At 36.1% G+C, this 18,426-nt stretch overlaps 1 protein-coding gene across 1 annotated transcript in view; it reads left to right on the top strand.

Annotated features, from left to right (window-relative positions):
- Positions 1-410: 410 nt before the first annotated feature.
- The window catches only part of LOC144446730 (uncharacterized), a 58,141-nt gene continuing 40,125 nt past the window's right edge, over positions 411-18,426 (top strand). The window contains exons 1-15 of the mRNA XM_078136552.1: positions 411-851; positions 1,584-1,631; positions 4,049-4,205; positions 7,904-8,224; positions 8,887-8,967; positions 9,386-9,555; positions 10,278-10,374; positions 10,891-10,934; positions 11,753-11,870; positions 12,535-12,640; positions 13,665-13,765; positions 14,868-14,960; positions 16,071-16,144; positions 17,061-17,154; positions 17,580-17,668. Coding sequence (XP_077992678.1) covers positions 634-851; positions 1,584-1,631; positions 4,049-4,205; positions 7,904-8,224; positions 8,887-8,967; positions 9,386-9,555; positions 10,278-10,374; positions 10,891-10,934; positions 11,753-11,870; positions 12,535-12,640; positions 13,665-13,765; positions 14,868-14,960; positions 16,071-16,144; positions 17,061-17,154; positions 17,580-17,668 — 1,811 coding nt within the window. The 5' untranslated portion in view covers positions 411-633. The remainder of the gene's footprint in view (positions 852-1,583; positions 1,632-4,048; positions 4,206-7,903; positions 8,225-8,886; positions 8,968-9,385; positions 9,556-10,277; positions 10,375-10,890; positions 10,935-11,752; positions 11,871-12,534; positions 12,641-13,664; positions 13,766-14,867; positions 14,961-16,070; positions 16,145-17,060; positions 17,155-17,579; positions 17,669-18,426) is intronic.

Here is an 18,426-nt window from a genome sequence, read left to right on the forward strand (position 1 = left end):
AAAAAAACTGTATTTCGCGCAACCATAGAATGTAAAAATGTATTAAAACACTTGTGTGATTTAAGATTCCGTTTTGTTAGCTATTGCCATGACAACTAGTACATTTTAAAGACAATTTAACAAGAAGATAAAGAACCCGGAGCAGACATTTGACGGAATATGTAAATCAATAAAAGTGAGTAAAATAAGTCAGGTTGTTTACAGAACTACGATATGATATCACAGTATATCAACTTCGGTATAGATGATTTTGCATTTCAGTTTGCGGTAATTCACAAATTTCTTGATTTATCTCAGTGGTCAAGAACTTTCGCGAGTTGTTTTCACCTCACTACACGTAGATTGATCAGCCAATCAGCGAACGTCTCAATCCCGTGTTCCGTGACGTCACACTCGAATGGCGACCTCTTTTCCAGTCTGAGAGCGAGTACGTGCTCGGGTTTCCCTCGGAGATGTCAATGCAAAGCCAAGACTTTGTACGATATTCACCTTTCCAGTAAATCAAGGAATTTTACAGTACATTTTGACGCGTCTGGATGTGTGTTTCACGATGGGACAACAAAGGTAACAAAGGAAAACGTACAAATCGGCCTGTGCGAGGAGGTCACGTCTGCATGTCTGCTGTGATATCGTATGTACCAGCGGTCGCCAGAGTACAGACGAGCCGCGATAATGTCCGAAGCACGGGACCAGAGCGTAAGCGACAACTGTAGTGAACTACAGCTTATGCGAGTCACTTCCATTGTACCTGCTCTTATCGATGAAGAACAGTGGAACTGGATAGTAGTTGATGATCATCCAGACAGCGATTCAGACGACCGCGTTCGCGTTCTTGGAGCTCAGTTACTCAGGTACGTACTCATGCGATCACGCCGCTCCTTCCATTTCAATCATATCTATAATAATATATGTAACACGGTTAATTCTTGTGGACGCTTGTATGTAATGTAACCCCTGCCTAGTACTGATATACCAATTTGAAAATTCAGATGCATAATGTTAATGATGTTAGTAAAATCATGGATGTATTAGTGAGATGGTAAAATGCATCCATCGTAGTCGAACTGTAAACATAGGGAAAACAGCACGGAAAAGTTTATGAAATTGAAATGGCCGATTGTAAACTCTGGATGACCTTTCGGCTGATCAACGGATGGCTCACACTTTCGCGTGTTGTAATTCTATGTCGGTAGAGGTATAAATCAGTTTGTGAAATTTTGATGTACAATAACATGTACGCATGAAATCTGCCTGCCTGCTTTGTGTACATTTGTACTAGTATGTTACGTAACGTTTTGCGCAATAAAGTAGCATGTTGACCTTGAGTAACCTTTCACCATCACTTTCAATCTAGGCGTGCACACTATACATGTTTATCCGAGGTTTATCAACTCACGTGTGTTCTACATCTAAGCATGTGCACGTGCACGTCACTTATACATTCACAACAAATAACAGCAAATGGCAAGGAAAACTGTTCATTCACAAATATATTAAACATGTATTTTTTGTATTCATAACATGATATACCACATGATTATGTTATCAGCATTAGATTGACATATTGGAAATATTTATTTCAGACATGGTAAGACAATCAACAAAATACATGGCTACTTTCGGAACTTAGAGTAAGTATTTTGCACCTTCCTACCTCCATGATAGTACTGATTATGTAGGTAAGTATGTAAGGTTACCTAGAATGTTAAACTGAGACCCTGAACTGAGCTTCTCAGTTTGCAAGAAATAGCCATCTGAGAACAGTCGTAGAAGGTTTTTTTTTCACCATCTGAGACTGGCAAACTGAGACTGGTCTCAGATGGCAATTTTTTGCAAACTGAGACTCTTAGTTCATGGTCTCAGTTTTAATGTTTTAGATACTCTTACATACCACGATTATGTGGTACTGCAGGCACGACAACCTGGTACTACACCTGACTTGATATTCATAGTCTAGTTCAGTGTTCACTCCAATTTTCATGCCAGGCCAAGTGCCAGAACAGAATAGTCCATGTTCCTTCCATTAAATAACCACAGTCTGATTCCAATAGTCTTCATAATTTCACAACCACAGCCAAAATGTTAAAGTGCTCCCTGTTAAAAATGTTAAAGTGCCATTTGTTGAATTCAAAATTCAGTGAAACACATACCATATCTTGTAAAACTATTTGGTAAAATACACAAACTTTAGTTCAGAAATATGCAGATGAAGTGTGATATTTCATACTTTGATAAGGGTCATTGTTTTGTTCTTTGAATTTGTTGTTAATTGAATCAAATCCACCATGATTGGAACCCATCATGGTAGCTTTGGAGAGGTCAAAGGTCAGCTTGTCACCTGAATGTCATGTGATTGTCTTGTGCATTCAAGTTAAATATTTGCTGAGATAAGAAAGGTTACAGTTAGACAAGTTACTCTATTTATAATGCTTAGATATCAAAATATTTCTATGATACTAACACATACTGTGTACTTTAGATATTTAAAAAAAAGTTTATTCAATATCATTGGTAATTATAACTTCACAACTTCCCAATGTGGTAAATCAAACCTGATATTTCATTTCATTGCATTGCTGTACTTCCATATGCTAACCATAGAAATACCATAACAACTATGGTATGAACTTATTCATGTCCCAAATAGTCGCAATTCAGAGTTCAAACAGGGCAGGACAGGAATAGTTATGTTCAGAAAGCCCATACTCCTATACCCAGTCCGTAAGCCATTCAAGGTGATATTGAAAACTGTCCAACGTATTTTGCTATTTCAAATCTTAAAATTTCTGCATGGTTTCATCAATTGTCCAGACATGAGTAATCTTGTTTATTCCTTGTGTATAACGAGTACATACACGTTGTATGTGAATCAGTGCCCATACAGTGGTGGGTTGGCTCTTTGTTCTGTATTTCTTAAAGATATTTCAAAATCAAAACAATTGGAATTGCTGCTGTATTTTTTGTGACCGTTGATAAATAGGCAGCGTATACTTAAGTTGTCTTGGCTTTGTACCTCAGCTCCCTTAACCCCGTTAACCCTAACCATATAAACCAAGGTATCGTTATCCATTACCCCTATCCCTAACAAGCTACCTTTAACCCTAACCCTATAAGCCAAGGCCCCTTAACCCTAAACCTATAAACAAAGTTTTCCTTATCCCTAACCGAGTCTCAATAAATGGAGCCTGCAATTTCTCGATCTAAATCGGTTTGCATCAGTGCAGTGGAAGGCAGTTTGAAATGTGAATGTGGAATATGACTTCAGAATATGTGTATATGTTAAATACTCAACAAAGTTTGTCGAGGCCCTAAAGTTATAATGTAAGCGCATAGCAAATTATTCTGTATTGACTGATTTTACAATTCTTTAATGCTGAATGATGGCTAGAGTTAAAATTTCCTTCACTGGGGGAAGCAAAACACTTGAAAAAGTTCTTGAACTTGTGACATTGTTGACTTTCCTGATAAAGACTAATTGATAGTGGTAATGATAGTATCAGAAAAATGCTGAGTCATTTGATGTCAGGCCACATAAAAAAAATAGTAGGGCCATATATTCATTCATTTGTTGTGTGGTACAAAAAGAAAAATAGAAACTGGATGGTCTCAACAAAACACAATTCAAAAGGTTTCAAACACTGACTACCGTAGGTTTCTCCTCAATATCAGTTAGCAAAAAATAAAAATATTCAATGTTTTTAGATTCAAAAGAAAACTATTTTTCTTATTGTACCGGTAGTCTGCAACAAAGTAGATGTTGATTAGAAGTCTACAATTAGAAGTGGGGGGTGGGGGGGGGGTGGGGGGGGGGTGGTGGGGGGTGGGGGTATAATAACAAAGCCCTCAAAGTTTTTTACCTTGTCAGATCTCTAGCCTCTTCATAAGAAAAGTACTTCGTAATGGTACGTGTAGTTTGAGAGATTTTGTGATGTCAAAACATTTCTGTAGTTGGAGGGATGGGCTAGGGGTATGCCACATCAGCGGCAATGATAATCAATTTCTAACTTGTACCTAACATAAATCTGACAACTGCATTTATCTCTTGCAGAGCTAGGAAATGTTGTATGAGTCTAGCTGGACCAAAGACTTCCCTTACCAATATCCGGTTGGTACGAAATGATGGAAGGGACTCTGGAATTGAGGAAGGTGCTATGTCTGCTCCGTCTATGGATCCTTTATCATTTACCAAACAACTTGGTCCAAAGGTAAGTATATAGCTTACCACATTGTATTATTTGCTCCTGTATTTCTAAATACATTGTATCATTGGCTGTTAACATCCCATAATAATGATAAACATTTCAAATGTAAAGCCATATTTATTTTTAAAACCATCATTCTGCATACTGAAAAAAAATCATGAACAAGGAAATGTCAAAAAACTTAACAAGTGAATGATAGAGGCCATTGTTCCATTGCTGAATATTTTTATGTGATAAATTGCAGAGCTAGAGTTACAAAGTTGAAAGTGTCTGCTTTATATAGGAAAACTATTAATAAGTACAGTCTCAAAAGAGCTACAAATGTAGAAACATGATCCACAATCTTTACAAAATAGGATACTGAAGTATTGATAGTATGCATTGGGGTCTTTGACATAATTCACATAGACTTGTACTATAAAAGTTTGTGACTCTTCAATTTAGCAATTGACATGTATGCACTATCCATTGGTATACACTAAATAGAGAAAGTTTCCTCTTAGAAAGGTTTTAAACCTAACAGAAAGAATTGTGGTAAAACTTGTAAAGTGTACAATAATACCATAGATTTTGTAGTGGAAACTGATAAAGTGACCTGGAAAAGCTAACCCAGAGACTTGTCTTGGTGTTGCAGTCTCAAGAAGTTCTTTGGTGTGGAGAGCTTCTTATAAAGATAGTACCACCAAGACAAGTCTCTGGGTTATGGATAAACGGAAAGACATTACATACTGTGGAACAATTCAAAACTTCTTGAAAACGCCATAACTGATTTATTGCTGGGTAGTTAACACTTCATAAAATGTATCAATGTCAAAAGAGACAGTTTAATTGAAGAAGTAAAAACTAATGCATGTATTAAAATGTGAGATAGATGCTTAGGGGTTGATACACACATTGTCTACCGACAGACTCAGATTTTTCATTTACCTTCAATGTTGTAAGCAAATACAAACTATAGCATCTAAGTAAAGCATTTCCTGTATGTACCACAATTATTTATAGCATCCATATCAAGTGCAAAAGTATACTGTTTCATTTGCTAATTGACCACATTAGAAAGGCCACATCCTAGGCTTGTCAATAACATGACAGTCACAAACCATTAGCGGTCCAAGTGCAACAAACCCGCGGGCTTGCCTGGCGAAAACGGGTGTCATAAAAGTTGTTTGCATCTCTAAAGCTGTTTGTAGCGTTACTTATAATAGCCTAATAAATTGATAACAACTGATATAAGACGGAGATAAGGTTTGCCTCAATTGCAGTCCATGCAGACTGCCAATAGAGGTTTTACAACTGTTTACTTGTGTTATGTAAGAGCCCATCATCACATGTGTAAATATTGGTACTCTTTGATAACAAGTCCACTTGCTTGGCTCATGGCTTGTCCCAGTAATGAACCAATTTAAACAGTATACTTTTACACTTGATATGAATGCTATAAATGAGTGTAGCACATCGAGAAAGTGCTTTACTTCAGTGTTACTTGTTGTACCAAGTCTGTATTAATTTCTGTAGACTGACATGACTACATAGATCAGATCTGTTAATGTTGTCATTTTGCTAGTGTGGATGCCAACTACATGTATGGTAAACCACTACTGTGCATGTGAGTGGACGTTAACAGTAATGATACTGTATAGGAACTAGACTATCATTTTGCATGAATGCTGACTTTTGAAAAGCAAAAAAAAATATGGTGCTAAAAATGGCTGACAAAAGATGAACATGTGTCTTTGTACTTTTGTCATTCTTCTGCTCGCCACTATAAAGTCAGAGGTCCAATGGAGGAATGCTAATCATGTGTTTGCTTTGGTATCATTAGTGATTGCTTTTCCCATAGTTATGAATACTAGTACTAGATATGTGTAGTGAATGTAAATTCACTGTCATTTTGTTGAAAATGTCAAAGCTGCTGAAATTAGTATTTGCCATTTTGAGGAGAATTTGACCACCTGTGTCTGAATTGTTACACTTTTGAAGGTCATTTATCAGCATGCTGGTTCCCATACGACAGTTGTAAATGTAGATCTTTGATCTAAAATTATAGGTCAAAAGGTCAATTTCATATAGAAGGTCAATGATTGTGAGATAAGATGTTTTGAGGAATGTAATATTATGATAATTTAGATCTAGCTATGATATTGAATCAGCTATAATATGATGAGGGATGTGCCTGACTTTGGTTGGGTTAGGTTGTTGTTGAAGGTCAAGCTGAAGGTGGCACAAATCAGGACAAAGGTCAACATAAATACTTTGGCATTCCAGATTGTGTTATGTGTAGTTCCAAGTTTCAATTCAAGTGTACTGATGATAGCTACGTAGTCTAGTTCCTATACAGTATCATTATGATTTACACCTCCACTCACAGTATAGTCAAAGTCATTAGTCTAGAAGTTCTGAGATACACGAGATGCAATTTAAAATTCATCCACAGCCACCCACACTGTCATTAACATCATGTCTGTTAGTCAATCACAAAATTCTATCCAATAACACAGTCCCTAATTGAGTTAGTGTTTACTGGGGCAGTTACGTAATGTCCAAATATGGTATATATTTCAGCTCAGGATGCTATTTATATACTGTTTACATCACTCTAACAGTTGGGGTTCACTGATTTGATGAATAACTTTTTGTGCTGATTGAGGGACTTTGACCAGACATGGTTTAGTTAGAGACAGTGTTGGCATTCAGACCTAAAGATACTGAGAAAAGACTATTAAAATATATATAAATCATCATTGTGCAGAGTATATGTCACCCCATTCCATGAAATGAAAGCGTTTCAAAACATTTCTCTGCTGGCCTTTGGGCTGTTAATCAAACCATGAATGGTTTTCAGTCACGGTATATAGTCCAGATGAAAGATGTAGTGACCCTGCATGCATGTCATTTCAAAGAGAAGTACCTATATACTTGTTCTATTATTTTTAGCGAAATACAATTGTGATATTGGACATTCTTACAAGCCAGACTAAATTTTCTGATCTTCAAAGGTTTACAATTTGTTGCAAAGACATGAGACGCCATGTTGTTTTTGCTTCATGTACTAATGAATTTTTTAGGAATAGTCTTGATGTTTATTGTGTGTCTTACCTTCTGAAAGTGTGACCTTTGACCTTGGGACTTTGACCTTGGGTGTCTTGTTTTACATACTGCTCATGTACAGTACAATGCAGTGAAGTGAAAGTTTTTTTTTGTCAAATATTTTTTTGTTTATATTTAGAGAACCATGTTAAATCTAGTCTTGATGCCAATGTGGTCTCTAAACCAAATTGTAATGATATCGTATGTGAACTAAACTATGTTAAATCTGCAGTACATGTACCAGGAACTGTATACTGCATGTTTGTATTAAGGTTTATGGTTGCGAAAATCAAACTAAAATAGTAACTACTTCTTCATTTGTCCAAAAAGTCTCTAATAATAAATTGTAGAAAATTGAAGTGATGTAAACTAACTATTATGATTTCTTCAAGTAAGACTTGTTTGATAACACAAATTTTTACAGCTTTAGATTTATGCTGTAAAAGCACAGTTGCAAGAGTCATAGCAGAAACATGTGTTTTTATCAGATAACTATTTTACCAGGTTTAAATGCCATATATATAGAGAGAGGATATCCTTCCAATCAGCATTTCATTATGTTGCAAAATGACTCTGAAAAAACATTAATTTTCTGTCATTTGTATTCATTGCAGGAGTTTGCTGTATATCAACATGCCATGTTATGTGCTGAGTTCCCGGTCCTTGGTGCACCAGCTCCCCCATCCCCCTACACACCACCACCGACATCTCCATTGAAGAAAACATTTAGCAACTCCCTGTCATCTCCTATATCAAATCAGCCAAGTGCACACCAAGACAGTCATCCAGATAGTGACTCCGATGAAGCTACTTCACCTGTACAGTCAGAGACATTATTTGAACTCGTCAGACAAGCCTTTGGGTTAACACCAGAAAAACATCAACATTACAGTGATATTATTGTGGAGGGCCATGGTAGGAAACCACCACCTAAGGTAGGAGATAAAAAAAATGAAAATGAGGATGAACTAAGTTATTAGAAATAATTACGATGTAATGAAATCAAAGAGAAACTAATAACCATGGATTATGTTTTTCTGTCCACCGGACTGCCGTACGAAATAAGGAGATGGGGAAAAGGTTGTTGAATGTTAAAAAAAACATCAACAAGTTCATTGTTTCTGTAACTCCAGCAAATTTTTTATCATCGAAGGACTTACCATGTATGTAGTTAGAAAAAAGACAGATTTAGGTTAATACATTTGTTAAGAATCACTGGACGAGAGAATGAGCATGATGATATAAATATCTCGAATTGATTTTTCTACCCAGGCTATGACCTTTAACCTTTTGTCAGGTGCACAGTACAAGAATTCGATAAGTAAACACATGGAAAGTCTCCTGACTTGTGTAAATATTGATTTAAAAAGGGGTGGAAATGCTACAATATTGTCAAATAAAGTTCTAAAGTCGTCTTATAAGTTAAAGGACACACACTGTACTTGGCACCAAGCAATAAAGGAATGGATAGATTATGTCATTAATAACTTGTAGAGCTATCACATTTTTGTCAATAACAGATGGTTTGATCAGTAGGTGGTTTTATACCAAAGAGAACTTTCATATAAACGATTATTTTCTTTTGCTTTCTTACCAGCTATTGGTAGAAGAGTTAGTTAGTCAACTGGTTGTGTTAGAGAATAATAGGCACCCCTACTACAGCCCTCAGTCATTTTTGGTAAGTATATGTATACACAGCCTAATCAGACATATAGTTACATGTGTTTTATCATGGTGGTCTGTCTGGCTGTGAACAGAGAAGGAAGTGTCAGGGATGTAGAATTAGAAACTTCATAATTTCTATACCTGTGTGTGTGCGTGCGTGCCTGCCTGCTTGCGTGCGTGTGTGTGTGTGTGTGTATGTGTGTGTGGGTGGGGAATGGTGGGGACGGGTGTGTGTGTGTGTGTGATGGGATGGGTGGGTGTTTGTGTGTGGTCTGTTGGTACAGCCATCAGTATGTCAGTCTGTGTCTGTCCATCTGTTGTGTTTTTATGTGCTTCTACACGTACAGTTTATACTAAAATTTGACTTTTTAGCATATTTTGTGTAGTGTGAAATATTTAATGTTTATATCCTTTTCCGTCCCCATATACAGAGTCGTAATGCATATGATCAATGGCAGCAGATGGAAAGAAGTCACGTTAGTCAACTCATCAATAAGTTTTGGCATTTCTCTTTACCACCACCTCAAAGTGCTATGTCTAAATCAGCGTACTGGTTCAACAGACATGAAGAATACAACTCACTCCTGAAAAGACTTCTCAGGTACGATGTTAGATTTTATGTTGTTATACAGCAGTCTTCACCCTGGATGTTCTCATTAAATGGCTCAAGCCTGGTAACACCTGTAGTACTTGCTGAGACTAGGGAGAGAGAATCTTGGGTCGGGGGGGGGGGGGGGGGCAGTTTTGCATAAAATAAAATGGTTGGAGTATGGTATTCATTATGTCAAAGGTGTGCTCAGAATTACAAGAAGGCTTAATAGCATCCATTTTTGTTCTGGGAGAACACTGCACAGTTTTCAGTTTGATAAACAATTATATTGGTAAGTTGACGCAGGTATGAAGCACCCAATTTTAGCCTTACTCAACTATGAGTAAGTTGTCCAACAGGCTGTGTCTGTCTGTCTGTCTGTGTCTGTCTGTCTGTCTGTCTGTCTGTCTGTCTGTCTGTCTGTCTGTCTGTCTGTCTGTCTGTCTGTCTGTCTGTCTGTCTGTCTGTCTGTCTGTCTGTCTGTCTGTCTGTCTGTCCGTCCGTCCGTCCGTCCGTCCATCCATCCATCCATCCATCCATCCCACTGTGTCTGACTCTGTCTGTCTGTCTGTCTCTGTCTGTCTGTCTGTCTGTCTGTCTGTCTGTCTGTCATTACCACTTTTCTAACACTGAGATTGTGTACTACGTAAACTGCTATCATTGACTTGTATCATGAAGAATTAATACCTCGTGCCTTTCAGCTGTAAATTAGTTTATGTATGGATCTTTTACAGGTTTGAGAGTACATTCAAGAGAAGTTCAGCATTTTTTATACCGTTATCATCATCCTCCAGGAGACTTCTTAAAGAATTTGGTCTTCGATATGGAGTGGTAAGCAGTTGTGCTTTCTTAGTTTTGTTTTCAAGGTTATTTTCTGTGTTAGAAATCAAATAGAATGTACTCATTTGTTATAATTCCAGTGATAAAGTACAGCACTTGACAGGCAAGCATTTACAAATGGAATTTTTTGTAAACAGGGAAAGTCCAAATGAATTTGATCAATAACACTATGATGAGTATAACATATTCAACTATATTCAATGCAGCATTGAAATTGTGTATGTTGCTAGAAATGACAATTCTGTGTACATTCTAGGATGTCATGATTAGGGGGCATTTGGGCAATAAAAGGCATTTCGGGGTATCAAAAACAGTAAATAAATAAATAAATTAAATATTGTATTATCGTTATTTAAAATGTGTAGTAAAAACATAATAGTCCTCACAACTCCTGTTACAAATCAGTATATGACTATTACCATGTCATAATAGTGTGAAACCAAGTTGATAAATCTCTTTGGATCAGTATGAAACTAAACTGAAGTTAATGATATTTTTTGTTGTTAGGGAGAATTGTACAGGAAAGCAGTCTACCTTGAATATCTGGCACGGTAAGTTTGATAATTTGGATGTCTTGTGGCCTACTGATTTTGTTGGTGTGGTACTTTGGTAGTATCAACATTTATAATACATGTATTGCCATAATCAAAACAGTGACAGGGTGGTGGGTACATACATATTGCTGTAGTATCTGTGAGTAAACATGTTGCCTATAGTCTGAAGCATACTTACTAGCATGGGTGAAACCACTAGCAGTGTTCATTTTAGTTGATATCAATGCTAGGTTGTGGTATTTTTGTTCTAATTTTTTGTACAAATGCATGGCTTGTTTCTGAACAGAACTCTTAGATAAGGATGGTTGAGTTTGGATTGATGATCGATTCTCATAACGTAGAATACACCTCAAAAATAAACTCTCAAAACATTTGCTGTTACTTTGTTCAAGAAAACTCCAGACCTATTCTCAGTTAAAATCAATAACTACAAACTTTTGAAATAGAGGTCAAATTTTTGACAAACTTTTGTCATTTTAGAATCCAATATGGCCACTGAATACTGTGTTAACTCTATGGGGAACATAAAAGATTGACAAAAGTCCTTGTAAACAATATGGTGAAACCCCAAATTTCTTTTATTGTTTCAAAAGGACTAGGAACAACGTTCATATGGCATAGTGATAGACGTTAAAAGTTATGGCAAAGTGATAGTTTGGAGAGATTGAAGAACTGATTTTCAGGGAATTATTCCCCATGGCACATTCTGCCTTGAAAGGATCTTTAGACCAGCTATAAAACTATGTATAGAATCTTATAGTATGTAAAGGATTTCAACATATGTGGAATAATCCTTTGTGTCTTTCCTTCTGCAGTAATTTTGAAAATGAAGTTGGTTTGATTAAACATATCACCAAGACATTGGATAGAATATTTCACCTTGTACAATCACAATCACAACAAAGAACAAGACTTATTATGACAAGGAGTGAGGTAAGCTTTTGACCCCATAGCAGTAACTAGTCAATATTTGTTATTAGTTCACTTTGAAAAGTATACCTAACCTTAACTGGTATTGGTTCTATTCATCTGATTAGCTGAAAATATCTGTCTGCTGGTTTTTGATGGTATTTTTAATACACAGCTTGGTGTTTGTGCGTAAACATAAATGAAAGATCCAGCCCACTTTCACTTGTCAACAAGTTGTCACTTATGTACATGTAGGATGCAGATAGGATGTAATGATTCACCAAGTGCACAACAACATAAAACCAGTCAAAAATAGGAAAAACATTGTATGAAATTTTGTTGCCAGGGTTCTAAGGTACCTTCGAAGGTTTTGTAACCAGTGTTTTATAATGTGCTACCATTTCATAGAAATTCCTCAATCATCAAAAGAAATTTTTTCTAAAGTACTATTTTTCATATTAAGATGCCTAGTTTTACAACTGGAGGATTTAGGAGAATATTATATAGTAGGAGTTTGGCAAAGAAGAAAAACAAAATTACTTCAACTGAAGTTGAAATTACTCATAGTATGAAATAAGAGAAACTGAGTTAAGCATAGTGATGTATTGATTTATCTTTAGCAGTAGTTTGCTGTCTAACACTGGTGCAGGCTATTAAGACTTTTCTTTATTTATTTTTGTTTGTTTAGTTTGATCTTCTGAACCAGACTGTAACTTTACTACATGGTCAGTGTGGTAACTCACTTACAAGGATAAAACGTCTCTTTAGTGACAATCAGCCTCCTGACGGACTGGGTAAGAATGTCTCGCCTCATTAATTTGACTTCATTTTTAGTGACAATGTTACATTGCAATTGCCTTCAGCAATACAGCATCAGATGTACAAATGAAAATTTCTACTTACATAGTCAAAGCTTTACTTGGAAGCCAGTCTCAGACATATTTGTCACAAGTCTCCTTCAATTGGTTATTGTCACATGTTTCAGACAAGGTATATGAATGGCTTTCAGCAATACGATTTAATTTAGGTTAGGCTCTGGGGTTGCGATGCCAGCATCCCAATTTAGGTTAGGTTAGCTCAACTTCGGTTGACCCCTTCCTCTTGTTCAGAATTACATGAATTTGTACAAATGATTTGATGTATAGTAGTATACACTGCCCTCTAGTGGTTGTAAGTCTACATCATTGAACAGTATATAATAACAGCTGATGAAGGCTGAGTGACTCCGCTGAAATATGCTAGGTAAATTATTTATGCACTGGGTTCTGAACTACTACAAAATATAATTCCAGAGCAAGGAAACAACGTTTTGGTTGTAACGTAAATATATTTACTGAATAGGAACAACTGTTTAGCTGAGGCATGGAACTTTAATAGTATGTACTCCTGATGAATTTTAATATATTTATTATTATATATATACCAGATGTTACTTGCACCGCTGCACGCGCATACTAATGGTATTTTCACAGCAGTGTCAATACCGAAAACATTGCATACCTGCATGCAAATGTTTGCTTTCGTATATCTTTTCTGGGTGAAATTTATAGTATATTAGTGGTTAACATAGATATATTATTGATTAGAACTCTTGGTTGTGTGATGAGCACTATTTATGACTACAATAATACAGAAGGTATGGTTAGTTTTCTGTCAACAAAAAATGGCGCAGCAGATAATGAATTAGTTACGAATGAAAATTTGTACTCACTGAGTCAAAAAAATTTTGGTAGTGAATCCCACATTGGGATGACAAACTATGAACCCAGAATCCATGCAATGAATTTGTTGTTTTTTTTCCATAAATTTTGTCAACAGAATCATTGATCTGTCTACTGTCAAGTGTGTTACGTCTGAAGAGTAGGATATCAGGACAAAAAGGTCACTCAGTTGAACACTGGCTAAAACAGTACATGCAGGTAATGTAAACTACCATGGAATACTGGCTAACACAATACATGCAGGTAATGTAAACTACCATGGAATACTGGCTAACACAATACATGCAGGTAACATAAACTACCATGGAATACTGGCTAACACTATACATGCAGGTAATGTAAACTACCATGGAATACTGGCTAAAACAATACATGCAGGTAAAGTAACCTACATGGAATACTGGCTAACACAATGTACATGCAGGTAATGTAATCTACCATGGAATACTGGCTAAAACAGTACATGCAGGTAACATAAACTACCATGGAATACTGGCTAAAACAGTACATGCAGGTAACATAAACTACCATGGAATACTGGCTAAAACAGTACATGCAGGTAACATAAACTACCATGGAATACTGGCTAAAACAGTACATGCAGGTAACATAAACTACCATGGAATACTGGCTAAAACAATACATGCAGTTAATGTAAACTACCATGGAATACTGGCTAACAATACATGCAGTTAATGTAAACTACCATGGAATACTGGCTAACAATACATGCAGGTAATGTAAACTAACATAGAAAGCTAGAGAATCTAAGATAGACGTGGACTACACTTTGTACCATGGAAAGCTAAGTAGGCAATCTGAGCTATACATAAACTACTTTTTATACCATGGAAACCTTACTTTAGACAAGGTAGGATAGATAGGCTGTCTGGCTAACCTACATCAAGAGACTTTGTATGTTTTGTGTACCTTCATGTTATCTCACTTTATGTAACTAATGCCAACATTTCTAATTTATCAGTTGGAATCTACTACCGGTTCTATTCATACAGCACCAATTCAGAACCTTTAATGAAATGACACTTACATTATCCAACGCACTTATTTATCACCATACTATCTGTAAAGCACCAGTGAACATTACTTATGAATACTCGGAACTCTATAATTTTCCTTCGTCATATATCAAATCACCATGGTAACATAACTTAATATCAATTTTACTCCAAATTTGACGTGCATTGTACTGCTGATTATAAAAAATTTATGTGACTCTTTGTCATTTTAAGTCTACATGTTGCAATAACAAGAAATCTTCTCTAACAATATTATGTTGCAGGAAAGTTTTGCTATAGCCTACGAAAGACACAAACTGATTGCGACGACAGAATTGAATCTTAATGCTTTTACCACACCATTGTCCCCAAGACTGGTAAGTAATGAGTCGTCATATATAACAATAATCTTGGAATCTAACAAAAAATAGGTGTGATAAGGAAATGTTTGATAGTTGTACATTTATGATGAGTTCATGTCAATGTAATGTGTGTTCTGATGCATTACAGTATAAACAGTAAAATTTCACTTGTGACCTGTGAGGGCGCTCTTCTGTTTATAGACTGAGTTCTCGCCACCATAATCCTCTTTGCTTGGGCTTTGGGAATGAGGACCGGTAATGACTGCTATGATTCTATCAGTATGGTAGTTCAAGTACGTCAAATGATGTGTCAATGTCACTTGACACTAAGGTCACCCAATCAAATCTGAAAATGCCGCTATCCGGACACCTATGAAAAACCATCTCCAAACGCAATTGAATTAGCACATTGCATATTTTGTTGGCAATCCCCTCTCAAACTAGCTTTTAGGGGGGAGTCTCCTATGGCCCATGGGGAGGTGAACAGATGTGCTGCCAAAATGGCAACATTCCAGGCTAATGTTTAGTTCACAAAATGTGTCAGGGTATCATTTCAATTTTGGAAGCATTTTTAGTTATTTTTACATGAAGGGTATAGTGTCAACCATATTCAATAACAATGCCTTGAAATATTATTTTTCAACAAGCTTAATAATGATCACAAAATTTACTACATGTAGGAGTAATATTAATTGAAAAGTCCAATCAAGGATTACTCTTAACAGAAATTATAGAAGTTTCAAACAGTGATAGACTGATACCTTTATTAAAGGGTGACAGTTTCTGATGATTAGTACAGCGATGCTTGCATTGCTTCCACAAACTAAAACCACTCAGTCACTGACTCCCCCATGTATATACTTAAGACATTGTTTAACACCTCTAGTAATAGCCATTGTGTATTTGTTTTACAAGTGGTCCAAGTCTAAGAAGGCAAAATGACTATATCAGTGAACACATGTTTTTGAACATGCTACACCATTTCCTGAATTGTACATGACTGCTTAATAATTATACAGTGCATTACTACGTATATTAACACAAAGGGGTATGTGACAATATTGGTGTGTGGAATACGAATATAATATTAGAAATATGAAATGTATCTGTAATTTTATTTTTCAGCTTAATATCTTACTTTTTGATATCCGTGATGAAGTGACAAATTACCGACAGTACTACCTGGAGGTCTTTCACCCGTGAGTTGAATCTCATTCATTTAATTCCTAGCAGACATAAAAATATCCAAGGGAATGACGTACATAAATCACTGTGTGGGAAAACCTACTGGTCGTGATACATCATTGGCAACCTTGAAAATACGTAGACCAAGTTACCTATTCATAAAATCCATGGTTACGATACTCATTAGTCCAACTATACACATTTCATTAAGGTGACCAAACATAAGCGATAGGGACAAATCAACATATTTTTTTTCTGAAGCCATTTTAAGGATCATCTGTAGAGGAATAGTAATGTTTCTTGATGTCCATGATACGACAAAACAGTATTATTGAATGTTCTTTCAGAAGAAGAATTGCAAAGTTCCGGCTTTCTAGTACTGATGATTTGATATTTACTGTTTAGCTTATTGTCTGTGAACAAAGTGGAAATCAAATACAATGAATTTTCACCCAGTTGTACTTTAGTTATGATCATTGCTAAGGTCAACTTTGTTGGCTGGGTTAAGCAACATTGCAAATTGTAGTCCAAAAATCAGTTTAAATCAGGGATTAATATGTTCAGGTAGAATGTGCCTCGGAGAAAAATTTCACCTAAAATCAAAGTTCTTCAAATTTTTGAGTCCACCATCTTGTTTTCAAAGGAAATCAGCAATTTTTTATTTTCCCATAAAGTTAACATAGTAATCGGTGGCCATATTAGATTCTATAAATGGCTTAATTTTGATAATGTTTTGATCTGTATTTAAATATTTGCATATGACCCCCCCCCCCCCCCCCCTCCCCGATTGTTTGTCTTGATTTTAACTGAGAATTGGTTTGAGTTTTCTTTTACAAAGTAACAGCAACAGTTCATTTCCAAGGTACATTTGACGTTGATAAAATAAATGCATCATGTTTGTATTCATTTCATTACTACTGTATATTTCAGGTATTGCGATGTAGTGCAGTTGGCTGCTAAAGCATTTTACAAGTTTCTTATGGAAGATGTGAAGCAGTTGTGTGATCTGGCCACCCAAGAAGATGTAAGCCATCAAATTTTTTGATCTAAAGAAATGCAGCCCTTGAACATTTTCTCTTATTAATGCATTTCTTATTCTCTGAAATTTATTTCCTGGCCTCTGAAACTGTAGATAATGGTCTCTGAAAAGCTGCTGATTTGGTATGCTAGTCATTTCGTAAATGCTGCTTAGAGTCTCTGAAATACAGATAGCCTTTGGTTTCTGAAATGCCTCTCTTGGATTGAAAAAATGACATAGTTGGTCTCAGAAATTCTTTTCTTTCACCATCAATCTGTGAACTGCAGCTTTGAGTTTTCTCAAATAACCCTTGTTTCTGAAATGATGTTCTGAATTCTCTGGCATGCAATTTTTATTTTTGTCAAACATTTTTGATTCATAATGTTGCTCTATTATTATTATTTATTACTTTATTGTTGTTTACTGGCTAGGAGACTGGTGAAATTGATTTGATGATGTTGAGTCTGGCGTACAGATTAAACCGACTAGATGCAGACTGGGCAACATTCATACTCCCAGAGTAAGTATATAGCTATGACAAAACAATAGTTGTGTGTGTATACCTAGGCATCATACCTCAGGGCCTCCCGTGTAGGACTAAATGCTTTGTAGTCATGTGGTCCCATGAAGGACTGTACATGTAATGTAGTCATGTGTGCCAGCTGACATGTTCCTACTTTTGACGTAATAGGTTGTTTCATCCCTATGCAGACTGGGTTATGTCTTTAGATAAAACAAAAGCAAGATACATAATATAAGGGGAAAAAAGAATAGTTTCTGGTAAGTGCACACATCACCTAATTACCCTCGCATCGATCTTTTTTTTTATGTTTGTCCAGCCAATGCAGTTTGCAGATCCGAGGGGAAACAAAAAATAACCCTCCCTACTTCAGTGAAGGCAACTGCAGAGTCAATCATGTACAAGCACACACACTTGCTCTAAAGTACTAAGTAAAAAGAACAGTAACTGCCATAAATAGTAGATTCAGTGACAGGTTTGTTGAGAATAAAGAAGAAAAAAGAGAGAAAAAAATTGCATCGTCACACCACTTTAGACAGTATGTCCTGACCAGAAACAATTCTCTTTTTTGTGTGGCCTAAGTGTGACTCTATACTTCTATGTACCCGATAATGATACCTTTAAAATGGTAAGTTTGGATAGGTGGGTTAGTTTTAAATAAAAGGAATTGACTGTGTGTTTTATATACATGTTGTTGATGTTTTTTGTTCAAAACCCCAAATTTCAGTGATAACGATAATTTTCGCCCCAATACACTT

This window comes from Glandiceps talaboti, chromosome 15 (genome assembly GCF_964340395.1).
Source record: "Glandiceps talaboti chromosome 15, keGlaTala1.1, whole genome shotgun sequence".
In the NCBI taxonomy this organism is placed as follows: domain Eukaryota; kingdom Metazoa; phylum Hemichordata; class Enteropneusta; family Spengelidae; genus Glandiceps; species Glandiceps talaboti.